Below are 26,895 nucleotides of genomic sequence, written 5' to 3'. Positions count from 1 at the left end.
TAATATTACGAAACAGTTTTTGAATATTTGCATTTATACATATCGAGTCCTTAATCTTGGTATAAAAAGAACATTTGGATGAGTTAGAAATATATTCCCACCAGTTCTGCCCATTTATATCTTTTAGTCTTTGTTTAAACATAAAGATAAATAATGTCTCATCTCCATCACCTTGGTTTTCCCATGCTTCACCAAAACCATACAAAAACAACAGTCCTTTGACCTTTGTACACCAATTCAAGCGTCCATGATATCCAACATCATTGTATAGCATAGTTTGGGTAATCTGTTATCCTCTATTATCCTCTATTATCCTCTATTATCCTCTATTATCCTCTATTATCCTCTATTATCCTCTATTATCCTCTATTATCCTCTATTATCCTCTGTTATCCTCTATTATCCTCTGTTATCCTCTATTATCCTCTGTTATTAGCTATAGTAAGCGCAGTATCTGATTGGTTTACACATGTAGTTAATATATAAATCGTAACGACCACATTTTCCTTTAGCTACATGTGTATGGTTGTTTGTTCTCTGTCCAGTTCCCAAAAGCCATTTACAGAATTTGTTTTGAACAGCTTCAATGTCCTTTACTTATTCATTCCCCATACTTCAACACCATAGTAAAGAATTGACGATACCACCATATACCATAGAGTTGAACAGTTTAAATCCAAGATTAATGTCTTATGTTCCAAGTTTACACAAACACTGCTTTATCATATTTAAAGCTTTTTCATACTGTGTTGTTAATGTTCTACAACCTATATTCCATTTAAGTCTATTAGAAAAATATAGTCCTTAGTATTTATAATAACTGACAACAGTCAAGTTCTTTCTTAAAATGTTATTTCTCATTTCTTGACAGAGAAAACAAATTAACAGACATATTCCATTTTTCACAATAGGTTTCTAAACAGTTCAAATGTCTCTGTACATCAATGGCACTATCGGCTATAAGTGCAAGATCATCCTCAAATAGAAGTAATATAATGTCATGAAAGTCTTTATGGATAAAAGTACCATTTTCTCCAGTTCTTTCCATTTCACTTGCAAGTTCATTAATATGCATAGCAAATAACCAGGACTTAGCCTACAACCTTGCCTTACACCAGAATTACAATGGAAGGCAACAGTTAGACCTGACGTTTTTACTTTATCTTTTTACATTATATAAATATTTTGTAACAATATTATCATTTTACCATGTAAATTTTTACCCAAACATAAATAAAAAAGTTTTGATCGGTTAATGCCATCGAACACTTTCGAAAAATCTATAAAACACATTATAAGACACCACCTTTCTTTGATAAATTTAATATTTTATAACAATACTTGTAAATATAAATATATCATCAATAGTGGAATAACCACTACGAAACCTGCTTGTTCTTCAATAATATCCTCATTCAAATCAGACCACAATACCAATCTTTTATATATTATACCCAAGAACATTTACTTATAACACATAGCAATGATATTCCACGATAGTTTCCACAACCGCACCCCCACCTTTTTGTATAATGTAATGATTATAGCTGTAATTTGTTATTTTGTGATTCTTTATTTTTAAATCTGTTTATCTCATTTAAAATGTCATCACCAGTTACGTCGTTAGTCATGAAGGAAAAATCTTCCTCAATACACATATCACAATTATTGTTATGTGATTGTACAAAGTTTTTCACAAAATCGGAAATTCAGTATCCTTGTCTACAATATCTTGATTCAAAAGATTACAAAAATAAGTGTTCCATTCCTCACGAGAATTGTTTGCCTCTGATTTACACTGTCTATATATAAATGATTTAACCAGTTTCCAAAATTTACAAGGATCACCACTTACTGCAGCATTACATATTTCAGTTCTCTTATTCACTTCAAGGAGTTAAATATAAATCCTTGTTCACTTTATACTGTTTTTTGTTTATCATTACACAGTTCATGGAAATTTTGTTTTGTTTCAATATAGTCCTCTAGTATCCTCACGTCAATTATAGGTTACAGACCACCAATTCAACCAATGAGCATTTGGAACGTACGCAAAAATAGTCCTACGCAGAAATTACCCCTGTTCCTCATAGTGCTGTGAAAAAAGTTCTCATCTTATTTAAAAAATTTAAACAGTTTCTGAAAGGAAAAACATTTCTGTACATTTTATAGGTGCATTTTGCTTCTTGTGATGTGAAGCCTAATCTCCATAATGATTTTTAAATATACCCCTATCTTGTGAAAACACTGGGATTTCCCATGCTATTTATAGACCCTTCACTTCCGGTGACCAGTACTGCACTGCAAGTCTGCTAACCCCACATGCCATTCTGAGGATTGTGAGCTGACATATGTAGAATCATGCTGATATATAGTCATCTGCAGGTTAAAGTTAAGGTAAAGTCCAGAGAAGCCATTGAATATTGTGAAATTAGCATAGAAGCCTATGGGAAGTGGAATTAGTGGTTTTTAGCCTATAGCTCTGAAGTCATATAGAATTCGAAGCTTACATTTTTTCTGAGCTGTCCTATATCCATGCGTCATATTTCTATAATTCAAATGTATACATATAATTTATTGCTGACAAAATATCCTAATATCACCAATTAATATTCAATTAGTTTCTTCTCTTATCTTCTATAAATTCAAATTAATGTGGTAGAATACATAAATGGGTACATATGTATGTTTTTTTGCACTGAAAAATATATGAATGGGACGGATTTTCTTGCTAGACAAATACATGAATGGGGATGTTTTTCCAGTTCCAGCTTTACCCCGTACCCACTTTTAACAAAAGTGGACCACCCCCTGTGGTTGCAAATCAGCAATAATAACGGACGTTGCTGTCTATAAAGAATCCTCCGTAGGCGTTAAGACCGGAAATGAATTGAATAGTATCCACAAGGTGGCGCAGTTTTTCAGAGAGAGAGAGAGAGAGCAGACTGCTTTTCCCTTGTTTGGAATACTGAGGTAATATATTATCGCGTGTTTGTTTATATGTTCAATACACACTTGAACTTTAAAGATTGAAATTTACAATTAGTTAAAACATATGTGTGCACTGCCAAATAGGCTTTGACTCTATTATGAATTATACTTTTTGTTTACTGAAATTTAGACAGTGAAAACATGACGAGATCTTTTGCGTTTTTTGCTATGTTTTTTTTGATGAATGTTTTACAGATTGCTGTTGGTTTTAGTCTTCAAATAGTTTGATTATGTGTATTTTAGTTGAAATAATGCTAAACTCTATTTACACTGCCAGTGCACTTGATGATCTTTGTTGATATTTAAACGAATTTATGTGGGTAGAATTGTACGAGTCTTGACTATGATTCACTAAATTTTGGCTATTAATGTACAATAATATGTAGATGCACATAAGATGTAAGCACTCCTTCAAAATTTTATTTTATAAGATAAACATGCTAAAGTAGCAGAAAAATCATACAAAGTTAATGATCAAGTAAAGTTTATTCAGAAATGTATGGAAATTCATCAAAAAATTCATCGTATCTTAAGTATCAAATTGCATGTAGTGACTGAATGAAACAATTGTCATTATTGATAGGTCTAATTTTAACTAGATTGAAAATTCATCTTACAGATACTTGAGAAACTTTCGTCAAGGCAAAATTAAAAATACCACGTCATGATCTATTAAATCTTTAGAAATTGACAAAACTGTTGCTAAATATTTCAAGCTCAAAGACGTCAGTGTTATTGCAAATTTTATATTTGATCAGAACTACTCTGATATTTTCAAAAAAGCTACTTTCCATTGAAGAGATTGTGATAAATCCCTTCATTCTATGCTGAACTCGTAACTTTGATGAATATGTAGAAGTATCAGTGTTCTCCCCATATATTTTTTTTAATATCACAGCATTTACTGGCGAAGCACAGCTCTTTTGACCTTCCTCAAAAATTATAGCACAGCACCCATAGTGCATTTCAACTAAAATTTGCACAGTGCTAAGTATCATAGTGCTGTAAAGTACAGTGCTATAATGGCCTGGGGAGAACAGCATATTCTGTGGTCGACTCCAACTGATGAAAATACATGTACATTTATATACATTAACATACATGTACATTTATATACATTAAAATGTGCTGTAGCAAGATTCTTATATCCATGGTTATCAATCACATTTACAGTTTATCTTGAATAAAATTGAAACTGGTATACTGTTAAATACTAGACCAAAAAAGGATTTGGGGTTTCAAAACTATTAGATCTGTGAAAGTCAGTCATCGATCTGTCAAACCGCTCCTAGGGTCTTTAAGACTCCATAAAACCAGTGATCACTTCCCTTTTACACCACACGATCATTTCATATATTTTACAGAATGGTTTATTTCATTTTTTTTTATCTTGCACAAATTAAGAAAATGATATGGATCTAGAAATAAATAAAAATCACTTTTCCTTTATATTTGTTTTTCTCAATGAGGTACAAATTATGAATTATATTTTGTAATAGATTTGTTCTATTGAAAATTATGAAATTTACATGAATCAATCATTCGCTATTTTACATAAAAAAAAGTAATCAGAATGATCACCTGTAATTGATTAACGATCTGTGTTAAGTCAACAATTTGGAATCAACAAATCTGGGATCACCCTTTTTATGTTTTTATACGTAAGATCCACAAGTTCATGATGACAACAATAAAACATCTGTAGTGATGCATTTAATCTTGTACTTATGAGATAAAGATATTTGTTTCATGAAAGATATTGTTTGTTTCCTAGAAATCTTCGAAGCACGATCTTGGTTTCATTGGCGTATGTTTGTCTGCCTGTTTCATTTACTTTTTTTTTACGCCTGTCCCAAGTCAAGATTGTCTGGTTCCTCTGTTAATCTTTTTTTCTTCTATTTAAGTTCTCTTTCATGTTGTTAATATAGTCTGAAAATGCATGTACTAATACAATATATTTCACTGGGCCTTCGTGCAGTGTTTTCTCTTGTCATGAGGCTTTCCTCGGTAGAGCTGCCGTTCATTGAAGTTGTGTCACATTTCTTGCCATGGATTAATATTTTTCATCCTGGTTGTTGGCAACTACAGGCTATCCATGGGTGAATATCAGGATCTATGAAAAAACGAAAAAAGCTCATTGGAAACTTGTGGTAAAGGTAGTCAAAGTCACTGAAATTGTGCTTATCGACAAGACAAAATTTAGTTCAGTCAGGGCCTTAATATACTCATATATCAGTCAAAATTCAAACTGAGTCTCATGAAATATATTTTTTCTAACCGCAATTTAAGTGCCAGAAAATGGTAGTCGGCCCAGACCCCCTGTGGTAATGACACCTCTTTGAGGTGGGCGCTATCCTAAGGATTTGTTTTGAGTACTCATCAGTTAAACCTAGCTACGCCCCTGATTGATCTGTCAAATAGTTGTGCAGATCTATTCAGTCACCTTAGTTGACTTAATTAAAAAAACTTGACCAAAATGGTCTCAGAAATAAATGTGGAAGATGTCTTTGATTTTAGGTGAACAAATTACAGGTTTACTTTAATACTGTTGTAACTCAGGTCATGGTCAATCCTGTTTCATTGATTTAACACAATGGAATCTCCCAGGGGGATAGGTGATAATAGTTGTTGTTTCGTTGCCCCCAGTCAATAGTATATGTACATTGTGTATAGGATTAAAATAACTTAATACATACATTGTACCTTCATATTGCACAGTGATAATGGAAAACACAGGTACAGTATAAATCTGATGAAGTAACTTAGTCATGTTTGTAGCTTATCCTTTAAGTAATATTAGTTACATGTACCTTTGATCTGATTATAATGAGTAGATGTTTTTAGTGATCACTGCTGAATTTGATTCTTACAAATACAGGTGAGGTACATTGTACATTTTGTAGATGTATAATATTGATTATGATTATTGTTTTTTTAGGTTTCATTTTCAGCTTACCTGGCCAAAGGCCATGTGAGCTATTGCCATCACTTGGCGTCCGTCGTTGTCGTCGTTAACAATTTTACAAAACTCTTCTCCTCTAAAACTATTTTTCAAAACTCTTCTTTTCTGAATCTCCTTGACCAATTGGAACTAAACTTGGTATGAATGTTCTTTGGGGTATCCTGCATAGAACTGATTTGGTGATTTTTGATCCGTCGAAAAACATGGCCGTTGTTACTAAAAATAGAACATAGGGGTCAGACAGTAGTTTTTCGCATATATCTCCTAAACCGTTAGGTTTAGCCAATTCCGACATGGGTTAAAAGTGTTCAGCGTGATGAGATTTATCTGTGGTCAAAATTTGGTGAAAGTTTGTTGACCTATGTTGGAGTTATTGCCCTTTTTGGACGTTTTTTTTGCTGTTTTTAATGTTATTATTTAAAAGAAATCTTCTCCTCAGAAACTACTTTTCAGAATTTAATGAAAGTCGGTATTTTTGTTTTAAAGGGTATCCTTAACAAAATGACCATTTGGATTTTTGAGCCAGCACTCCACAGTATTGTAGAACTGCCTAATTTTGGTCTTGTAATCTGATGCTTTGTAACATTTATCACTTTAAAAAATTGTCAAGCATCTGTAAATCTATATATTTAGAATTAGAAATAGCTCTAGCCAAGGCCTTCAGGATGCAGTAAACATGTTCTGGAAAAAAAATTACCCACAGCATATAGGGTTACCATAGAAACCATGCGAAAACTTGCAAAACAGTTCATAAAATCAGGTTTAAAAATATCAAATTTCCCGCAAAATATCTGCAATTTTTATTTCATCCCCTGAAACTGTTCAAACTTTTTCCTTCGAAAACCCCTTCCTCACATGGGCATCGCCGGTTAGATTTTGAGCTATTTCACTTTGTAATCCACTTATTAAATTTAGCATGGTGAAAAATTGACTTACTTTCACAATGAAGTCAAATTGTCATTGAAAAAAAGCCCCTTCAACATTGAAAATATATAAAACATTGCAAAATACTTTTAAAAGTCCCCTTTTTTCAGAAAATGTTATATCAACAATAGATTCTTCATTTTTAATCACTATAGCAACCACCGGTTTCCATTTATGTCATTTTTCATCCCTAGCCAAAAGTGGGAAACTAAACTAAACCGTGGAGTGCTGGCTTAAGCAGAATGCAATATTAAATGTTGTAATTTTCTAGTTGTTTCTTGAAAGCTTACCTTCTTACGAGTAAAATGATACTAAATTTATCATAATTGGACAATTGATAACAATTTTAGAGGCATTCTCATACTAGGCTATCTCCTCTTCATTAGTGGAGAACTTTCCTTATACCTAAGTGCAGATATGCATTTCACTGTTTTGCTATAATCATCTTTTAAATGAAAATTCCACTTAAAACATACAAAATCACAACCTATATATACTTATAAATCCTTTTTTCAGAAAATGTTTTATCAACAATAGATTCTTCATTTTTAATCACTATAGTAACCACCGGTTTCCATTTATGTCATTTTTCATCACTAGCCAAAAGTGGGAAACTAAACTAAACTGTGGAGTGCTGGCTGATCTGTTATAAAGCATGGCCGCTGTTACTAAAAATAGAACATAGGGGTCAGACAGCAGACAACATATATCTCCAAAACGGTTAGGTTTAACCAAAATCTGACTTGGGGTAATATTATTTAGCATGAAGAGATTTATCTGTGGTCAAATTTTGGTGAAAATTTGTTGACCCATGTTGGAGTTAATGCCCTTTTTGGATGTTTTTGCTGTTTTTGATGTTATTTCTTCAAAAAATCTGCTCCTCAGAATCTATTCTGCAAAATTCAGTGAAAGTTGGCATTTTTGTTTTTATAGGGTATCCTTAATGAAAAAACATGGCTGCCATTTCTAAAAATAGAACAATGGGGTCAGACAGCTGATTTTTGCATACATCTCCAAATCTGTTAGGTTTAGCCAATAGCTTTCAATTGCTGAAATGATCCTTATTATAAGGCTTACAAATGTGTCCAATGAATCAAATGGGGTCAAATTGTCTGACAACTCCTTGTTAGAGTTTTTGCCCTTAAAAGGTGAGGGATTCCGGCTCCTTGGAGTCTCTTGTTATGATTCAATTTGAACTGAAAAAAATTGTTGTACTCAGGACAACAATGATGCTCAACTTGACTGTACAGTGTTACAATTCATTGTAAAACTGGTCTCCTTAATGTATGTCAATATAGTAGTACTATCAGTGCTTGGATATTAAATGTTTGGTAGATAGACAAAATCATTGACTAGTCAAGCTTCATGTGAAATTTAGACAATTATGGTAGTTATTTGTTTTTTTTGTCATAGTTTTATGCATTGTACAGATGTGGAATTTTTATTTCATACATTTGTATACGCCAGGGAAAAATGTAAACTTTGAAATATGTAAAGTATTTCATGTAGGTGTTAGTGGTCTATTGATGAAGATTTTGTCAGTGTGTGTGTGTGTGTGTGTGTGTGTGTGCATTGAATGATTTAAGGCTCTTGTACATGTAAAGCTTGAGAATTGTGGGATTTTAAATAATAAAGGAGGATTTTCCAGTTTTGGGACAATATACCTCAAAACATTTTGATTGATTTTAATGATTTTTTGGTACAGTATTTGACACAGAAGGGAGTGCTTATTGGTTTCTCATTGTTTTAAGTTTTTCATTTGAAGGTTTTAGACATTGGTTATAAGGTTGGCTGACATCCATAATATATCAAAAGTGTGTATTCTCTCCTGCATCACCATAGTGGAAGTGGGTCTAGGAGTTGCTTGAGACATTATGTCCACCACACTTAGGCATCCATTTTTTGTGTATTCTGTAACCTAAAAAAGTATTAAACAATTTCAAACTATGCAGTCTATAAATGCATGTACATAATGGAATTTGTGCATGTTGTTTGTACATGTACCTGTTAGATGTATGGGAGATACTTGTACTGTACTGCCGTAAAAGATATCTGTACATTGTACAAATGTAGGTATAATAATGGATGTTATTTGCTGGCACAACCACTTGTATGGAAAATCAATAGGCTTCTGAGTTTATTCCTTTTCCTACATACAACTGTACAATGTACATGTACTTGTACATGTACATTTGTATTTCTCTCCATTTAGAGTTTATGACACTGTATACCAGTTGTACAGTGTACATGTATGTGTAAATAACAAGACAAAGTTGGCCCTGAATTCTTCACAAAGTTTTGTAGCTCCTTTATAATTTTTGGTCAGACAGTATACCACATTTCCTAATGCAATTAATACTCAGAGAGGTTTTATTTTTCTTCTGTAGACCTGATAAGATGAAGACATCATGGTTTTTTATCCTATTTTGTCAAGCACTGGGTTACTGTTTGGCCCAGCAGGCTACCTTGTCAGAGTGGAATGCTGACAATTATCCTAATCCTCAGGTTGATCCAGTCTCATGTGGCAGATATGAAAAATCACTACTATGTGATCCTAATTCCTTGCTGAAAGCTAAAGAAGGTATGGTAATTGGAAAAAATAAGGTGACGTCAAACAAATTCATGTAAGGATAGCAAATTGTGAGGATGCTGTTTTAAGTTGGCATAGCATTTTTATTTTAGTGTAGTTAAAATTCACTATTATATTGATAGCAGTGTTTTATCATATGTTCCCAGTGTAATAAATTTTGATAATTCACACTGTGAAATAAATTCGGTAATTTCACTCTTGCGCTCTCTCCCACCAAAACATCACAATTTTGATATCAATCCGCCAATCACAGAATTTCAAATTCATATTGAAAATATCGACAAATTATGAAGAAATTCAATATAATAAATAGGATAATCAATTGGTTATCATGAATAACCAACATATTATCATTGTGCCAAGAACGCTTGAGGATCTAACTTGTGCACAGAAAAAGTTCTGCTCACTCGTTAAATCTAGGCATTCTTCGGCACTCGTGATAATATTTTGGTTATTCACTCTTTCCAATTAATTATCCTATTATTCAATTTATCCTATTATTCAATTACAAACAATGTTTAACTGTACAACTTTTTTGTACTTTTAATAAGGTACAAATGTACATTTTTAAATCCTATCTTATTGACAGTACCAGTACATGTATTTGATTGCATACCCAAATTCATGTATGATTTGACTACTGTCATGACTGTATGATATTAATTTTTTTTTTTTCTTAATTCTACTGACCTTTCCAGAGTACAACTACTGATACATCATTCATACATGTATGATATAAAATGTTTCAAACTGTCCTAAATTAGTTCCTTTGGAAATAGAACTTTTTCTGGGTATGACAACAGCATAACTTCTATGTTTATAACCATGTTCAGAATAAATGATTATTTATTTTGTTTTTATTTCAGCTGAAACACTTGAGTGGCTGTTGAAAGGAATATCAAACTTTACAAATTGTCCCTGTTCATCATATACATGTGAATCTAAGAAGAATGGGTATGTCATTGGAATAGCCTTGCTAAGGAAGCTTGAGATACCAAATGGGTAAGCATTATTTCTGTAAATGTATTAATTTTCATGAATCCTGTCAAGTGAACATATTGGAGGGATATCAGTTTTCACAGTTTTAAAAATATGATTAGAGTAAAATGATGCTAAAATGTCTATTTTGTGTGTACTATTTTCACGTTTTTCTGCCTACCAGGAAAATTAGTACCCCTACAGTGTCAGTTAAATTTAAAAAAAAAAATCATCTTTGTGTCCATCCATAACAAATCATGTCTGAGCTTAAACTTTGGTGTCTCTAGGTGTAGGCATTTGTTTCATTTGAATTAAGAAATATCTAAGGCCAAAAAAAAATATGTGTGTTTACTGTCGCATGCTGAAAAAAAAATAGGGTAGGTAGGTCAATTTTTTTTGTGGGGGGGGGTGGGGGGGGGGAATTCAATTTTAGTTTCTTGACTAATAAGCTACATAGAGGGAAACAGAAGACACTGTAATAGTGCACATAGTTGCCTATCAGCTAGTTTTCTTGTTATATAGCTGGCAGTGCTGGCACTGGAATTTGCCATTGTTGTTTAATATGATAAATGCTGGTACCGGTGACAGAAGAGGCGAGAATTTCTGGAATTGCAAATAAATGCTGATAAAAAAGCGATAAAATGAGAGTCGGGTGGGTGACCGTAAACACACATATTTTTTTGGGCCTAATGATGTTCACGCATAAGCAATTTACCATAGCATACATACATATACATTAATGTTTAGATGGAGCACTGGGTGACTCAACTACATATGTACATGTATAAACATTATACATGTATTCCACTGATTTTTAGATTATGGAAATAAATAGTCTATAACTTTTGTTCAAATACTGGCTTGGTATATGAATATTACTTGTAAAAGTTGAAAGTGGCCTTCTAGGAAAAGGAATGTTCTCCAGGCCCAGAGAAAAATACACATGATATACAGTGTCCTTTTTATAAGACATGCCAATAAACTCCTGAGAAAAAAAGTAGCAAATTCTACACTAGCTATGAGTTGTGTTAAGACAAAATGAAATCAGAAGACTTTTTTTGCATGATAATAAAGGATGTTCCAAAAGCCTGTTGATAAATGCAGCAGCGACTGAAAACTCTGTACAAACCTTCTGTAGATTCATAAAACTCATCTGTCTAAGATAACAGGATACATGTACTCACATTTTCAAAATATATATATAGATGGTCTTACCTCTTCATTTTAATTTCAGAGCAAATGCTAATGATAATGAAAAACTTGCTGCCTTGAGAGACTTTACATTTAATTTGGAACATCAAAAATGGAAGCTAGGTGATTGTGACGAGGATATCATCATTGCCTACGATGCTGATATCCAAGGTGTAAGTAATATCTCATAATCTGAATCTTTGCAGGTGACTCTTGTAGGGTGAAGAAGTTCATTTTTCTGTTTTAAGATAGAAAGTTTTTGTGCTTACAATTTGTTTCCCTAAAAAAAACATCTATTGTAAATGATAATGTTGCTTGCTGAAGTAAGTTCTAGATCTTAGTTGGCTTGGTTTGGTATTACATTTTTAGTTTCACTTAAAGGGTGTGTGAAAATAATCTGATGCTGAATCGATTACACCTTTATAGGTAATCTCTATTATCTATTGATCAGATTGAAATCAAATCTTAGGAATCTTGAGGTCAAAGGTTGATATAAATAGTTGTTTTTTATTAGTTTCAGTTGTATGTTAGCAACTTCTTCAAATCTTAAAAAAGGCAATACTTGCTGTACATTTTGATAAGAGATTCATGAAGCACATAAAAAAAGAATGTACATAACTGAAATGTAGTTTTATATCTATTCAAAACCTTATTCTGATTGAAATATTTTATACATGTGTTTGTAGGTTTATACATTTACTGGAGATACTGCTCGTGAGAAATTGTCCCAGGCAACAATAGATGCCATTACTTCAGATAGGAAACACTATTTCCGTGGGAACAAACATGTGTATGCTGGACTGAGATCTATGATTCTAGACTATAAGTAATAAATTAATTATTTTTTTACATTACGTCAGTCTTTCCCCTTTCAGCGCTGCTCAGTAAAATACAGCTTAAGGCTGTCATTTCTGCATTTTTTAATATTTTTAAGTTCACACTATACACTTAATTTTAAGCTTTCATGACTTTTATCTTTGGAGTTTCAAAAAAAGTTAATGTACGAATAATATTTTTTTAGATTCCAAGGTATAAATTGGGGCTGTCAACACAGGTCCATCCAATACCTATGTTCTTGGACATTTCTGTATCGTTTAAAGCATTATCAAATTCAATTTCTCTGAGAACAACAAATTTTGTATTTATGTCCTGTGCATCAAATTAATTTAATTCACTTTCGTTGTCCGATTCACCAAAATATATTTGGATAAAATCTGCATCATTATTGTATGCCATTTTGTTTGTTCACGTTAGACTTTTTCTTTTCCTGCAATATGTTCCTTATGAAAGTGCCTAGATTTTAAATGCTAAGATGATACTGAAATAGGCTTTATAATAGCTGGTAAAATCTCGAGATTGCTTGAGTGATTAAAACAATGGCAGACCCGCAAAATCCTGTACATTTGGTGGGAAAAAGGAATTTTGTCCACAGTAGCAATGGCTGTAGCATGAAAAGGTTTAAGTGTTATGGTGATGTATAGAAAATCAAGATAGCTATGTTGGCAAATGTACATTATAAAAATAACAAAGATGAAGTGGTTCAAATTAGTACGGTTCCAGGGTCTGAGACCCTCAATTTCTGACTAAGGACATTTGGACTTTCATTTTCATTTGGACCTTCAACCTGCATTATTGGGACAAAATGCTGCATGGTTCATGTACATATAGTTTGCTAAAAATTTAATCTGGCTTTTAACCCCTTGAATGAAAAGAATGCAGATTTGAAATTAACATTGAAAAGTTTTATATGTACATGTTAAATTGTATTCAAAATCAAATTCTTATTTTTTCAGCAAAAGTAAATAGGACCGCTAAAATAGGTCAAAATATATAAATGTCTTTCTCATTTGAAACAGTACTATTTAATAGTGTTATTATAGGGGTTAAATTTTGGTGCATGCAAAAGGGGTAACACAAAAATGACTAATGGTTTTAAAATCCTGGCTAAAACCCTGATCAAAACATAAAAATTGAGAAGCTTGATATCCAATATTTATGAAATGATTTTCTTTCATTATTTTCAGAGAAGCTTTGACTGATGGTGGATTTGTATTTGCAATGCAAGTTGACCAAACTCCTAAAGGCTCTGGTAGTCAAGTACTGAGTGCAGTGACCTCTATTGTCATGTTTCTAGTCTGTACATTTCTCTTAAAGTAGAAGCAGTATAAAGTTTCAGATGTCAACATGGTTGAAAAATAGAGTTTAAAGAACTATAAGTTTGGCCAAAAAAAAATATCCTAGATTCTCATCCCCCCTTCTGACCCAATTTTTTTCATCCTTCCTGAAAAATGTGATTTTGATTTTGTTCCCAATTTTGGTCAGTTTTCTTTCAAATTGACAGCATTTTCACTTGAATTGATGAAAAATAAAAAACACCTGCTTGACCCTTATTTTAAAAATGTTGGATGAGAATTCAGGATTTTAAGATTTTTTTTATGATGGTATTAGTTCAAGAAGAGGAATGTTGTGATTTTTAATTTCAAGCCTACTATATGAAATCAAATTGATACTGGTGTTCAATAAAATCCTGTAGGTTACATAATGTTTTTTATTTAAATTGATTAATGTTACACCACTGTCTTTAAAATTTATTAGTTTCTTTTTATTAAAGGTTCAGATCTGATGATATAAGTCATAATTATATACTGTAAACAAATTGTAGGAGCAATGATAGAACTTTAAAGTATCAGAGTGATACCAAAGAACTATCTGAGGTTATATACATATACATGTATTACTTTGTAATACCAATATTAAACATGCTGTCTTTAGATAAGGTTGTCTTATTACTGAATAATGTTACTGAATAAAAGGAAGAAATTATCTATACATACAGTGTAGTCTATATGTATTTATAATAAATGATTTAGATTTTTTAATAATTTGTACTTTTTGACTTACTCATTTTTGCACTTGTCATTTTTGTTTAGATTTTTTCTTCATGTCATAGTTCAGACCAATCTTGATGATCTGCTAATGTAACATCATAAGGAAAAGATTTCTCTTTTATTCAGAAATTTTATGGACTTCTTCCTTCAATTTTTGTACTGCATACTTTTAGAATTTGCCTCATATAAATTTATAAATATTTTCATGGCTGAACTATTAATAAAGGGAGATAAATATTTTATACCTTGAGAAATTTGTGAACACCTAGGACATAATTATGTTGAATATGGAAAGACAGTTTAGATAATTATTGAAATTTATTCTTGTAAACAATTTGTACTTTTTTTAGTTGTGTTATTTAGTAGAACACTGCCAATTGTAACTTTTTTTTTATTATATTTAACTTGCAGTGTTGTTTTGGATTGTTGCATTTTTTTCCCAGATGTACATAATTTGATATATAAACTGTTTTTAATTTGATCCAAACAAAATCTGTACCTTCTAAAGAATTGAATTTATTTTTCCAATTTCTACAAAACATTAAAACTAGTGTTTTACAATGTATAACTATTTTCATGTGCTTAAGGAAATATTTGTGTTATTTCTGTATATAAATTAGTTCGAGATAGGAATTTTTTTTTATTAAACTCTTACTCATCTAACTTAAGATGTTGTATTTGCTGTGTAACAGTGACAGATTTTTTATGACATTCAGTCATTTTCCCAAGAGGAGAAAATTTCTTTCTATATGATCAAGTGTAATTTTATGTATTAATTTATGTGTATTTTGTTGTCATTACATATTGGTGCTATATAATTCAGTGTATTTTTTTATATTATATATATGATGTATCTATGCAATATTTTATACTGGTAATTATGGTATGTACCAATTTATCACATCGTTGATGTTAATGAACATGCACACATTTTTTAAATAATGATGTAGAGACAGTATTTGTTAGGCTCATATTAGGTCAAGAGAGAGTTTAATTTGAAGTTGTGGCTACTGCATTTTTGTTATCTGTTTTTAATGAGATTAATCAGTGTATGACATGGATACAGATACTAAGACAATTATGAGTTTGCTAAAAAGGAAAACAAATATAAAGGTTCTTTCTCAGGAAACCATCAGGTTGTCTTGAAACATTTTTTTTTGGACATGATAACGCTGAATTAAGCTTGGTTGATGCTTTTACTTAAGTTTAAATTGAAAGAGAATCCAAGATTCAACATTTTCACCTGATTTAAAATTGTGTTTCTTTATATATTACAATTCTACTCCAGGAATTATGAGAACTGAAAAAAAAGTACTGAAACATATTTTTATGATAGGTATTCCATATCATTTATCTCTCCACATTTTCTTGTATTGGTTATTTAAGTTGTGAAACTTTTATGCCCTGCCAGTAAGTTTTAGGGCATGTTGAATTTCTGTGTATCTGTCTGTCTATTGGTCATTCTTACCCAAGATTGTCCTTTGTTAATTTTTTTTGTTTTGATTTTTTTTGTATAAAAAGGTTTGTTTCACAATAAGAATAAATTATTGTTCAGATTCAGTTTATAGTTAACACCATATAGTGTGGTGTATGGTACTGTTTTGTATTGACAGATTTTAGTTGTTGTTGATATTTTATATGTGCTTATGCTTGTAGTGTGTTTGCCATTAGGTTGTTGAAGCTTTAATCAAAAATATTTTGAAGAAATCCTCATTTTTCTCTAAATCTTGTGTTTCCTTGTATTGGGTCTACAAGTTCACATATTATTATAAAAATGACAAAAGTGAAATGTAATTGAGTATTGTAATTAGGATTTACCTTTGTTTATATTTTTATTGCAATTTCATTTTTGTGAAAAGAAAAAAAAAATCTCACACATATGATGCTTAATATTAATCTAGGGATATCTTGTCAGGTTTCGGAAGCTTTTTTTTTTTTTATAATTAAGAACAAAATGATAGCTTTGCTTTTTAAATTTTTTAATAAAAAAAACTTTGTATTTTACTGGTCATTTTTTCATTTTTCCTGACAACAAAATAAACTTTAGTTGTATTTCATGGACGAGCCTGTCTGTATATTAGTCCAATTCAGCCTGTCATGGTTATTCCAAAACGAACAAATTGTATCCATGGTGTTTTCACTGTTTGGTTGTTTTAATATGATACTGTGGACTTAAGTTGACCGGTACAGATGATTACATTGTATAACAAGAACTAATTGTATTGGATGCCGACACATTCCAGCCACCCCCATGTTCAATATTTTTTCACAACTCTCTACAATTTTTGGAGGAATGTCATATAATGGTAAAACTGACAGGGTAAACATGCTCAGCATGATGAGTTATATTTGTGGTCAAATTTTTGTTTTAATCTGTTAAGCCAGGTTGGAGTTATTGACCTTTTTCGATGTTTATTTTTGCTCATTTTAATGTTATTTCGTTAAAAACAATTATCTCCTGAAACTTCCAGACCAATTAAAACCAAACCTATTGTTAATATTCCTTAGGGTAGTCTGCATAGATCTAACTTTGGAATTTTAATCCGTAAATAAACATTAGGGCTGTTATTTAAACTAGAAAAAAGGGGTCAGACAGAAGTTTTTTTTCATATATCTCCAAATCTGTAGGTTTAGCCAATTTAGAATGCTGAAATGATCCTTATTATAAGGCCTACAAAATTCTGCAAGGATCAAAGTTGTCTGATGACTCTTTGTTAAAGTTATTGCCCTTGAATGGTGAAAAATGATGTTATTTTTTGTTTTCAGCTGATATCTTGAAAAATATGATACATAGAAAGAAACTTCCGATTGCTAAAATGATCCTTATGATAAGGCCTACAAATTTCTGGATGGGATCATAGTTGTTGGACGACTCTTTGTTAAAGGTATTCCCCTTGAAGGGTGAAATGTGATGTTTTTAGCAGTTTTCAGCCAATTTCTTGAAACCTGTAGTAAATAGAAAGACACTTTCAATTGATGAAATGGTCCTTGTGATAATTCCTACCAAAGTCTTCTTTTGATCAAAAATTGTCGGGCAACTCCTTGTCAGAGTAATTGCCCTTGAAAGACAAACATTAAAACAGGGGAGCGATTCAGGCTCCTTGGAGCCCTTTGCTTGTTTTTCATTGGTATTTCCCTCACTTTGTGTGCTTTTTATAGACGACTACATATCATTTAGCTATAAAGGGGTCTAGAAGTAAAATGAATACTGGATTGCTTCACAGATTACACTCGAGCTAGTATTTGAAAGTGGGTAGAAAATTTAAGCCCCCAGTGATTTACGCTGATTCGAACAAATCTTGGTTTAGTTAACCACAATTTAAACGTTAATCTTCAGCCTATTCATTGGAGACCCAGCATAGGCACAGACCACTGATGCTTCAAAAAGACTCCAAAAAATCTTCAGATTGATTTTGTCTTTTTAACCTTGCTTTAATCTCCCTTTTTGACACTGTTTTGGCCAAAGGTCTTTATTAAATTTGCTTTGTCACATTGACTCGGACTGATGTGTTGGATCTTATGTTGAATAAAATTTAGAAATTGATAATTAAATCCCTTACTACAATGTTTTGTTAGTTCGCATAAAATATATGTACAAGTAAGGAATTTTTTTAGGAGGAGTGTATTTCATTCTGCTCTGAACATTTGATTCATATAAGATTTTGTTAGGGGGTGTGATATTTTACTCGGGCTTTTCGTCTAAAATTTCAGCGATATACTTTTGTCTGTCTTTACACACACACACACACACACAAAACAGCTGTATGTTTGTTGGATACAATCTTGATGTCGCTTTTATTGTACATTTCTGCAACTCTTAGTAGAAACTTGCATAAGACTTAGTTTATATATATAATATTAATTACTGTTTGGATATCAAAATATTTGCACAACACAAAATCACGGAAATATTTCTTTTCCAAATCAATATGATGTTTATCATGTATTTATCTTTAATCAGAGTTCTTTATTTATTGCTTTGTGATATCAAGTTCAAGATCAAACTCCGGCGGTTTAAAATTCATGATGATGTAACTACTATATTTCAAGTGATTTGTATGTTTTGGTGATGCTTATTCATGGATATGGAAGTCGCATTTCTCCGTTTAAGCCCCGGTAACCTAGGCTGAAATTTAGAGTATTGTGTCGAATTGCAAGCTCGAACTACAGACGAAATTTTAAATAAATTTATGGCCAGACGCCTAATTGGGCCTTGACCTTAATCTAATTTTGTCAATTTCGGATATTTGTATACAATTTTCAAGTTATTTACCACATATACATTTACATCATGATACTTAGTTTAAATGAATGATTTGGCCTTAGTGTTTGACACCTGTCGCGGAGCTGCATTATTGTTGCTAAATTATCACCGGATTATACTCGCAATATGGCATGTGCGGACGGCGAAGCGAGATATGCTTGCCTTTCCAGAGCACCTGATGTCACTTCCGTTCTTTTTTTGGGAGTCCATAAATTCTAGTGCTTTATTGTTTTTGTGTGGCGTCTTGTTTCCTATCTTCAATTTCATGTGTCATCTTATTCGGTTCGATACATTGTGTATGTAGATATCGACCATAGATATCTTAATTATATTTTAAATCTGATGGTACGTGTTCAGATGAAACAACATATTATATTAGTTTTGAATATATAGCTAAAGATTTTAATATATGTTAGAGAAACTAACACCCTTGCTCACTATGGACAGTAAACTTATTTCTAATTATATTATTGATAATTCAAAAATAAGGAAGTCAATTCAATCTGGTAAACATACATTTAGCGTTTGATATAATATGGTCAATTATTGACAATTGATTTGTATAACTTTGAGATAACTGATTCCCTGTATCAATTTGATCCGATGGAGAAGTGTAGCGAATAGAGGAATCGTCACATTCTGAGACGTTGTGTATATATATATATATATATATATATATTAATTAAACGTCTAAATTAAATAAACGTCACAATATGTTTAACATCACCAAAAGAGTAAAATTTACATTTAATATTTCGGATAACCGATATCCTTCTTCAGCATAAATATAATAAAGTTCAAGATCAAAACATAGATTCAGAAGCTGAATCACGTACGCTGTGGGTGATTGTACCTTTATCAAAGGCACATGACAAGGAATCTGAATGAAAAAAAAAAAACAAAGGAGGTGTTTTTTTTTGTCAAAATTAAGAAATGAATTAACTGTGGAAAATTAAACAATTAAGAAAAGTCAAAATAGAGTAGTACGGGTTTTACCAGCCTTAGACCAAGACCTACATATAAAAATGAATTATTTTTTCTCGTTTATTCCATCTGGAGAAGTTGTTTGTAATTTTTTCATCCGAAAGCTTTCCCAAGACACTTTTTTTTACATTTTGATCGTAACAACAATGTTGTGGAGATCCTCCTAGGTGTTTCCGGCATATCTAAGTGTGCGACATAGAGGTAGGTCTGGTTTGCATTTGTAGTCACTGCGATGACCATTCATGCGTCTGCTGAAAGGTTGTTCTGTTTCGCCAACGTACTGCATACCACATCGGCACTGGAGAAGGTATATGGTATTTTCGGTTTTGCAAGTCACGTCGCAAAAAAAGGCGAATTCCTTACCAGTGCAGTAGCTTTTAAACGTTTTGGCGTGCAGTATCTGGGTACAGGTCTTACATTTTTTATTTTCACATGGTCGACACTGGCCCGTTGTATTTTGTTTGGGCTGAGATGAAATCTCTGCTCTTACTAGGGCATTTCTTCCACTCCTAGGCCTACGGAATGCCAGGAAAGAGCTTGGAGAACTTAAGATGTTTTTGAATGTCTCCTAATTCGAATGAAGTAGCTGCGAGAGTTTCCCAAAGGCTGGATGGTAATTAAACACAAAATGGACCCTTCTGTTCTTTTTCTTGGGTTTGTACTCGAGGAGATCATTGCGGCTGCTGTTGTTAGCACGTTCAAATCCCTGATCTACATCTGTTTGTATTATGACATGTTATATCAGATTGCATTTTAAAATGAAGTGTATATATATATATATATCGACGGATCTGAAAAATTCCCAACGATGTTAGAACTGTCAAATTTGCGATGCAAATTTTTGGTCGTTCCCTCCGCGGGACTCGAACTCGCACCGCTGTGATATCTATGGCAACACCGCCTGCGGTACGAATTCGAGTCTCGCGGAGGGAACGACCAAAAATTCTAAAAAGGGATTTTTCAACAATATATACTTCTATCCCCCATACGCAGTTAAAATTCCGACTTAAAAACATTATACATCGTTATTTTTTTTTTCAAAAAAGATGGTACACCTAGATACAAATATATAGTTCTTGGTAGAGATTCCTAATACTTTGTAAGAAATAATTCCAAATCATCTTCCAAATATACAGAAGAATTAAGATGATTACAAAATTTGTCCAATGTGGTGGACGCGTTTTTCAACAAACGATCGGCATTCCAATGGGAACAAATTCTAAAGCTTTAAAGCTGATCTGATCCGGAAGAAAGAATATCGTTAAGCTAGATCCTTTAATATCAGCTTCCGTAATATAGATGACGTATTATCTTTAAACAATCCTAATTTTGGGGATTTGATACATCGCATCTACCCCAAAGAACTTGAGATAAAGGATACTACAGACACTGTGAAGTCAGCCTCATTTCTTCATCTACACTTAGACATCGATGGTAAATGAAAACCATTGACCAAACTTTACGACAAATGTGATGACTTTTCATTCAAAAATGTCAACTTTCCTTTCATCTGTGGCAACATCCCTTCAGCACCTGCGTATGGAGTGTTCATATCACAACTCATATGTTATGCCAGAGCTTTCCGAAACTAGGCAGACTTTTTGTATCGCGCTAGAATTCTAACAAATAGGCTTCTGGAACAGGGTTATGTTGCCACAAGATTGAAATCATCACTTCAGAAGTTTTATGGTCGTCATCTTGAACTCGTGGATCGTTACGGTGTATCCATCTGCGCCATGAAAACTGATTTGTTCAACATGTCATAAGTTTTCCTTTCCTCTTTCGTTTACCACGGATTTGACTTTTTTATGAGAACTCGGCGAGTGTTTCTAGAAAAGCAGAGGACGCACCTGGTCCATGCTTCCAGTTTTTAGTGGAGTCCGAGTTGCTCATTTGCTCTTGTTACTTTGTATCTATGATTTTAGTTACTTCATGTTCTTTGTTGTGTATGTCTGTTTTCCACGTCTGGTCTTTGTCCCTGGATTACATTCTTTTGATTACTGCTATAACCTTGGTTCCCTTGATTACTCACTGACATGTTCGCTTGTGATTAAATGCCTTTAATGATATGCCTAGGCTTTAAATGTTTTATATCTTGTCGTTTTGTTTTGTGTACGAGTTATGTGTACTGATATATACTGTAATGCATATACATGTAATACTTCAGTAATAATTCATTTAGCACTTAGTGTATAATAATAATCGCATGTTTCTTATATCGCAGTAAAATGCTCTTTTTAGATGAATTTTTTTTTTACTCTCTTGACTATCCTTACGGATCTCGCACGACCGCCCCTGGCGGAAATTCTGTTAGTAAGTGTCTGTTAGTAGTTGGAGATAGCGGAGCCCAGCCTTCGGGATACCTGACGGAAGTATGTCCTACTATCAGCTTGGCTGCTCTGTTGACGCCCTGGCCTACCCCAGACCCCACGTTCGAGAGCGTTTCCCCACTAAATATCAGGGAGTACGTCAACGTGTAGAGTGTCTGTCTTTTTTAGCTCGTCTAAACCACTTATGTGCAATCGTTTTAAGGCCTGTTCTAACAATTGTAAAAATATACTTACCACAGAAACCACTAAACAGATTTAGTTTATACTCCTAATGATAATTTATCCTTGTTAATTATGATGCCGACCAATTATCACAGTTGTCGGTTTTTTTTTTATCATAGCAGGGCTATCTGTAGAGGGAACTGCCCGTCCTCGGCATTACGAGCTTAAACTGATCGAAGTCGTAAAACGACCATTAATGGGAGTTATGTCCATGACTTTTTTTAGTTTTTATCTAATATTTTGAAAACCATAATTGACAGAAAGAAACTTAATTATTTGTAATTTTTGATCGTTATCTGATATCTTGAGAAGCATGATTAATAGAAACCTTCAATAATCCTTAAGATTGCGGTAACGTATACATGTATGGGGGGGGGTGTAGACAGGGGGTGGGGATACGAGGGTTAGGGGACGGGAATCAGAGGTAGGAGGAGTGGGCAATGCGGGTGGAGGGGGCGTGGAACAGTGACTGAAGGGGCAGGGAATGGTGAGTGAAAAATACAGGAAGCGGGCATTGTAGTTGGGAACAATTAACTAGGGTAAAATGAAAGGAGTCGGGAAGCGGTGGTCAGGAGGGGATGAAGAACACTCTGCCCACTCCTTCATGAATATTTAAGTCTATTGAAGTTGTAGAACGACTCTTTAGATATTCACCCGCTCGGTCAGACGGACTCATGACTCATTTAATCGCCTAACATTTATTCCTTATCAACGGAATAACAAGTTTACCCTAGGTTGCTGGAAAATAAACAATACTGATAAGGTTTGTTTAAAAAAGAAGCTGTAAAATAATTTGAACTTTAGGTAGAGAAGAAAATTAAATTGATTTTAAATCCTTTTTTGTTTGTATAACTAACATTCTCAACCAGACACATTAACAAATAAAGACATTTAAATATATTGGCAAAGCATTTTAAAAATCTTAAAACCCTTATCAATATTAATGATATGAAAAATATAACACCACCATAAAACATATTTGTATCAATAAAACTGAGATCGATTTTTGATAGCTTATTTTAAACCTCTGTTCAAAGTTAAAGTAGGTTTATAATACTATATATCGGTTCGTTGATTAGAAAAATAATAAACTCAATTTAAACGCATTATTATAAATTATACATGTATTTTAAAAACAACACAAGTAACAGAGCTTACAATAGACAAATCACCTGTTTCATGTAAATGTATCTCATGAACCGTCCGGTTTTACTTTAACGACTTTGATATGTTTACTTTTACAACTTTAATATATCGATGTTGTTTATTAGAAAACTAGACCCAAGAGCCTTCCTATAAAAAGCAAGGGATCGACTGGTATTTTAAGTACTTAAGTAATCCTTCAAATTTCATTTAACACAGATATACAAGCTGTGTGTGTATTATAATATTATTTCAGATTTTTTTATAATGGAAGGGTGGATAAATTCAGGATTAGTTTACAATGTCTGAGAATCAACAACTTGTATAAACTCTGAATGAAGTTTTTGTCTTTTGTTAGGACTTTAAAACCTTGTTGACACACACTGTGTTAACGTGTCAAAGTTGAATACAGCATTTAAACAAAGGTCTTTTTTATGATGGATACTGAATTCTCGATGAATACCTTACCTCAACATGGAACCACAGCTTTAACACAAGTGTCTTAATTGAGCCGCTTCCAAATAATAACTGAATAATGTATGGAAATGGCTAAGCTTAATAAACTCTTTATATAGATCATTTCAACTCAATTTAGCTCTATTTTGGCTCCATTTCCGTAAACGGGGAATGGATACACGTCTTCTACACATCTCCAATGCGTACCGGCCAACTGACAGTTTCAGATAGGGCAGTTAATTGTGTATCTTACATACATCATAACGATTCGAAAAAGGAAACAGTTCAACAAAATTTATGGCAAAGCGGTCGAAACTTCCTCTAAAGGGTAGGCTCACTTAGACGAGGTAAATAAACTTGTTTCAGATGTTCAAGATGTCAGAGTTTAATATACACAAGCAAGGTACCATAAGATGTAACAGACAAGATTGACGGTGAAGCATACAGTACTTTTAGACCTGCATCCAGTTTTTGAAATGCACATTAGAAAACCGTGTGAAAAATGTTCCAAATTAACCAAGCATCAGTTTACCAAACTATGAAAACAATGTCGTTTGTCCTTTTTGCATTAAAACCTGTAATAAAAGGCTTAGTATATCGGAATTCAATGCGGTCATGTATAACCGTATAACAGTAGCAGTCGCTTAAAATAACACAGCCATTACTTAACAAACGACCTGTCGACGTTTTAGTACGGTTTACCAGCCAAGACAGTAGCCAACAACTTTGAAAACAAATTAGCAACTGCAACTGCAATGAATAGGCTTGATATACTTTAGCTAGTAGTTTACAAGGGTGGATCCAGAGACTTTGAAAGGGAGTTTCAGACTATTATTTGCTCATTACTGCCCAATTGCTTCAAGAATTTTCCCCCAAAAATGTAGGCTTTCCCGGAGCTCTCCCATGGATCCGCCGCCGGAGATAATTTTTCAATTGCGACATTACGCGACCAGGGGCAATTTGTGTTAAAATAAACTTTAGATCGCCCTTGATCGCGTAATGTCGGAATTGAAAACTTATTCAGGTCTTAAAAACTGGTATGTCAGTCTCCCCTTTTAACGAAAACATTTTCTTGTATATAAAAAGAAAAAAATGCAAATGATGTAAAACAAATTTTGAGTGCGCTCTTCTATTTTGTCAAAATTCTCCCCTGAATGTATGGCCAGCATTTTCCTAATGCATTCAATACATTTTGTATTTAAGAGTAAAATATCAAAAAGGTCGTAGATTTCACGTAAAGGTCTCATCAAAACAAATGATAAAAAGTTTATTGCATGCACATAAAATTTACAGAGATCGTCTTTGTGCAGAGACAATCAGTGCAGTAAAAAACAAAACAAGTTTCTTTTTTTTTACAAATTACACAACAAGAAATAAATTATGCATAGAAATACACTGTATACTCAGCAACAACAAAACGCAACATTTTTAAAGGATTAAATATATAATAGTAAACAAGAAATCAAGAAAAAAAAATGAGCAACACGCTTCGTATAATACTGAGGCGGTAAGTGTGTTAGCACACGCGAAAGACTTCTCAAAGCAAAGGAAAATAGTTCAAAAGCAATCGTATATAAACGATGATTGGGAATACACAATTCATGTAGCGATGAAATATACACCAATGAATATATGAGCTAAGTTTCAGCATCTTTCTCTGAAAGCATCCATAACACAATCACAGTTATCCATTTTCTCAAATTCCAAGGCTCTAAATTGGAATCTCCTTTGAACACTATAAGTGTCGTATTCACGAAAAATAAAAATGTTTGAGAGTTTATTCTGAATTAAAAAGTACAGTTCTCTTTAGTGAATAAAAAATGTCAAAGGACTTACTGGACAAAGGTTCTCCATTTTACCAAATCACTGGGGGGTATTCCAAATTTCCTTTTCTTATTGTCCGTGCCACGACTGAAATAGAAGCCGCATGTTGGTTTTTCCTCTGTATAGAAAGGAGCAATCGAATTGACGAGCACCTTTTCACCCCCAATAATTACATAAGCTTGGCTTTTTTCATTCGTTTTTGTTAAAGTCTTCGAAAATTCCGGATTTGAAACAGTTGTTGGCTCTCTCTGAAAACGTTGGAAGTGCCTAGAATATCTTTTGGCGCCAAGTCCCAATCGTTCCAGCCTCCGGTTTTCCAAACGCTCCCATGTTAATGTTCTCGGGCTCGTATTGTAATCAACTGAGTGCGGCATCATGCTCTGAATGTCTTTGGAAACATTTTGTTGTTGCTCAACTGCGGGCGGCATTGCCGTCTGTGATGTTGTTTATCAGCAAACTCCTTGATCCTCTTTTGGTACGAATCAAAATGGCTCTCCTCTCTCCTGGTTGCTAATGGCTCCGTGTGATATAACTGTAGTAAAGATTAAATAGATCGATAATACTATACACTTTACTTACTGGGGCGATTTTAAACAGCTCGGTGCACTCCACGTTACTATGCGTTGCGCTTTGTGCCTCTAATTGATTCTATTGTCAAGCCTTTTAATAGTGACGTCACATACTTCTTTTGGCTTCTTATACAAATATTGTTTATATTTAGGAAGGAAAATGATTTTAATGTTCCTTTATGTTCTATATCATAAATCAGTAAACATTTTGACTACAGACAACAACCAGAACAACCTTGAAGCCTTCGATAAATCAGTATCTACTCGTGCATGTGGGTTGATATAAAGAAATATATATTGAAAACCTTTTCAGAGGTATTACACTCAAAAGTTTTCGGATAAATACAAATATAAAGAAATTACAGTTAAAAGCATATAATAGTTACACATGTAGATAAAATCCCCCTTTTTCATGCAATGACTAAAAAACGAAATACTTATCGGAGATAGCAGGAAATAAGATATATTAGCTAGGTACTGGTGGCAACACAGATCGAATATCCTTTTTTCGGAGATACAACAAAAGCATGAATAGGTTTACATTCAAAATGCAAGTTTCATCTGATGAACACTTTTACC

General features: G+C 33.0%; 2 protein-coding genes across 2 annotated transcripts; one reads left to right on the top strand and one right to left on the bottom strand.

Moving 5' to 3' along the window:
- The first annotated feature begins 2,913 nt into the window (after positions 1-2,913).
- LOC148614641 (uncharacterized) lies at positions 2,914-16,528 on the top strand. Its single transcript, XM_088588878.1, has 6 exons — positions 2,914-2,973; positions 9,265-9,458; positions 10,334-10,469; positions 11,680-11,809; positions 12,323-12,462; positions 13,661-16,528. Exons 2-6 carry the CDS (start codon positions 9,275-9,277, stop codon positions 13,791-13,793), a joined length of 723 nt encoding a protein of 240 aa, XP_088445004.1. The 5' UTR covers positions 2,914-2,973; positions 9,265-9,274; the 3' UTR covers positions 13,794-16,528.
- An 8,643-nt stretch (positions 16,529-25,171) lies between these two features.
- On the bottom strand, positions 25,172-26,393 carry LOC148614640 (uncharacterized). The gene has a single exon (XM_088588877.1). It carries the CDS (start codon positions 26,173-26,175, stop codon positions 25,756-25,758), a length of 420 nt encoding a protein of 139 aa, XP_088445003.1. The 5' UTR covers positions 26,176-26,393; the 3' UTR covers positions 25,172-25,755.
- Between the last annotated feature and the right edge of the window lie 502 nt (positions 26,394-26,895).

The sequence above is a fragment of the Perna viridis genome, chromosome 6 (assembly GCF_037379345.1).
Source record: "Perna viridis isolate PV_CMFRI_1.1 ecotype Kerala chromosome 6, ASM3737934v1, whole genome shotgun sequence".
In the NCBI taxonomy this organism is placed as follows: domain Eukaryota; kingdom Metazoa; phylum Mollusca; class Bivalvia; order Mytilida; family Mytilidae; genus Perna; species Perna viridis.
This window is presented reverse-complemented; position numbering and strand designations above follow the sequence as displayed.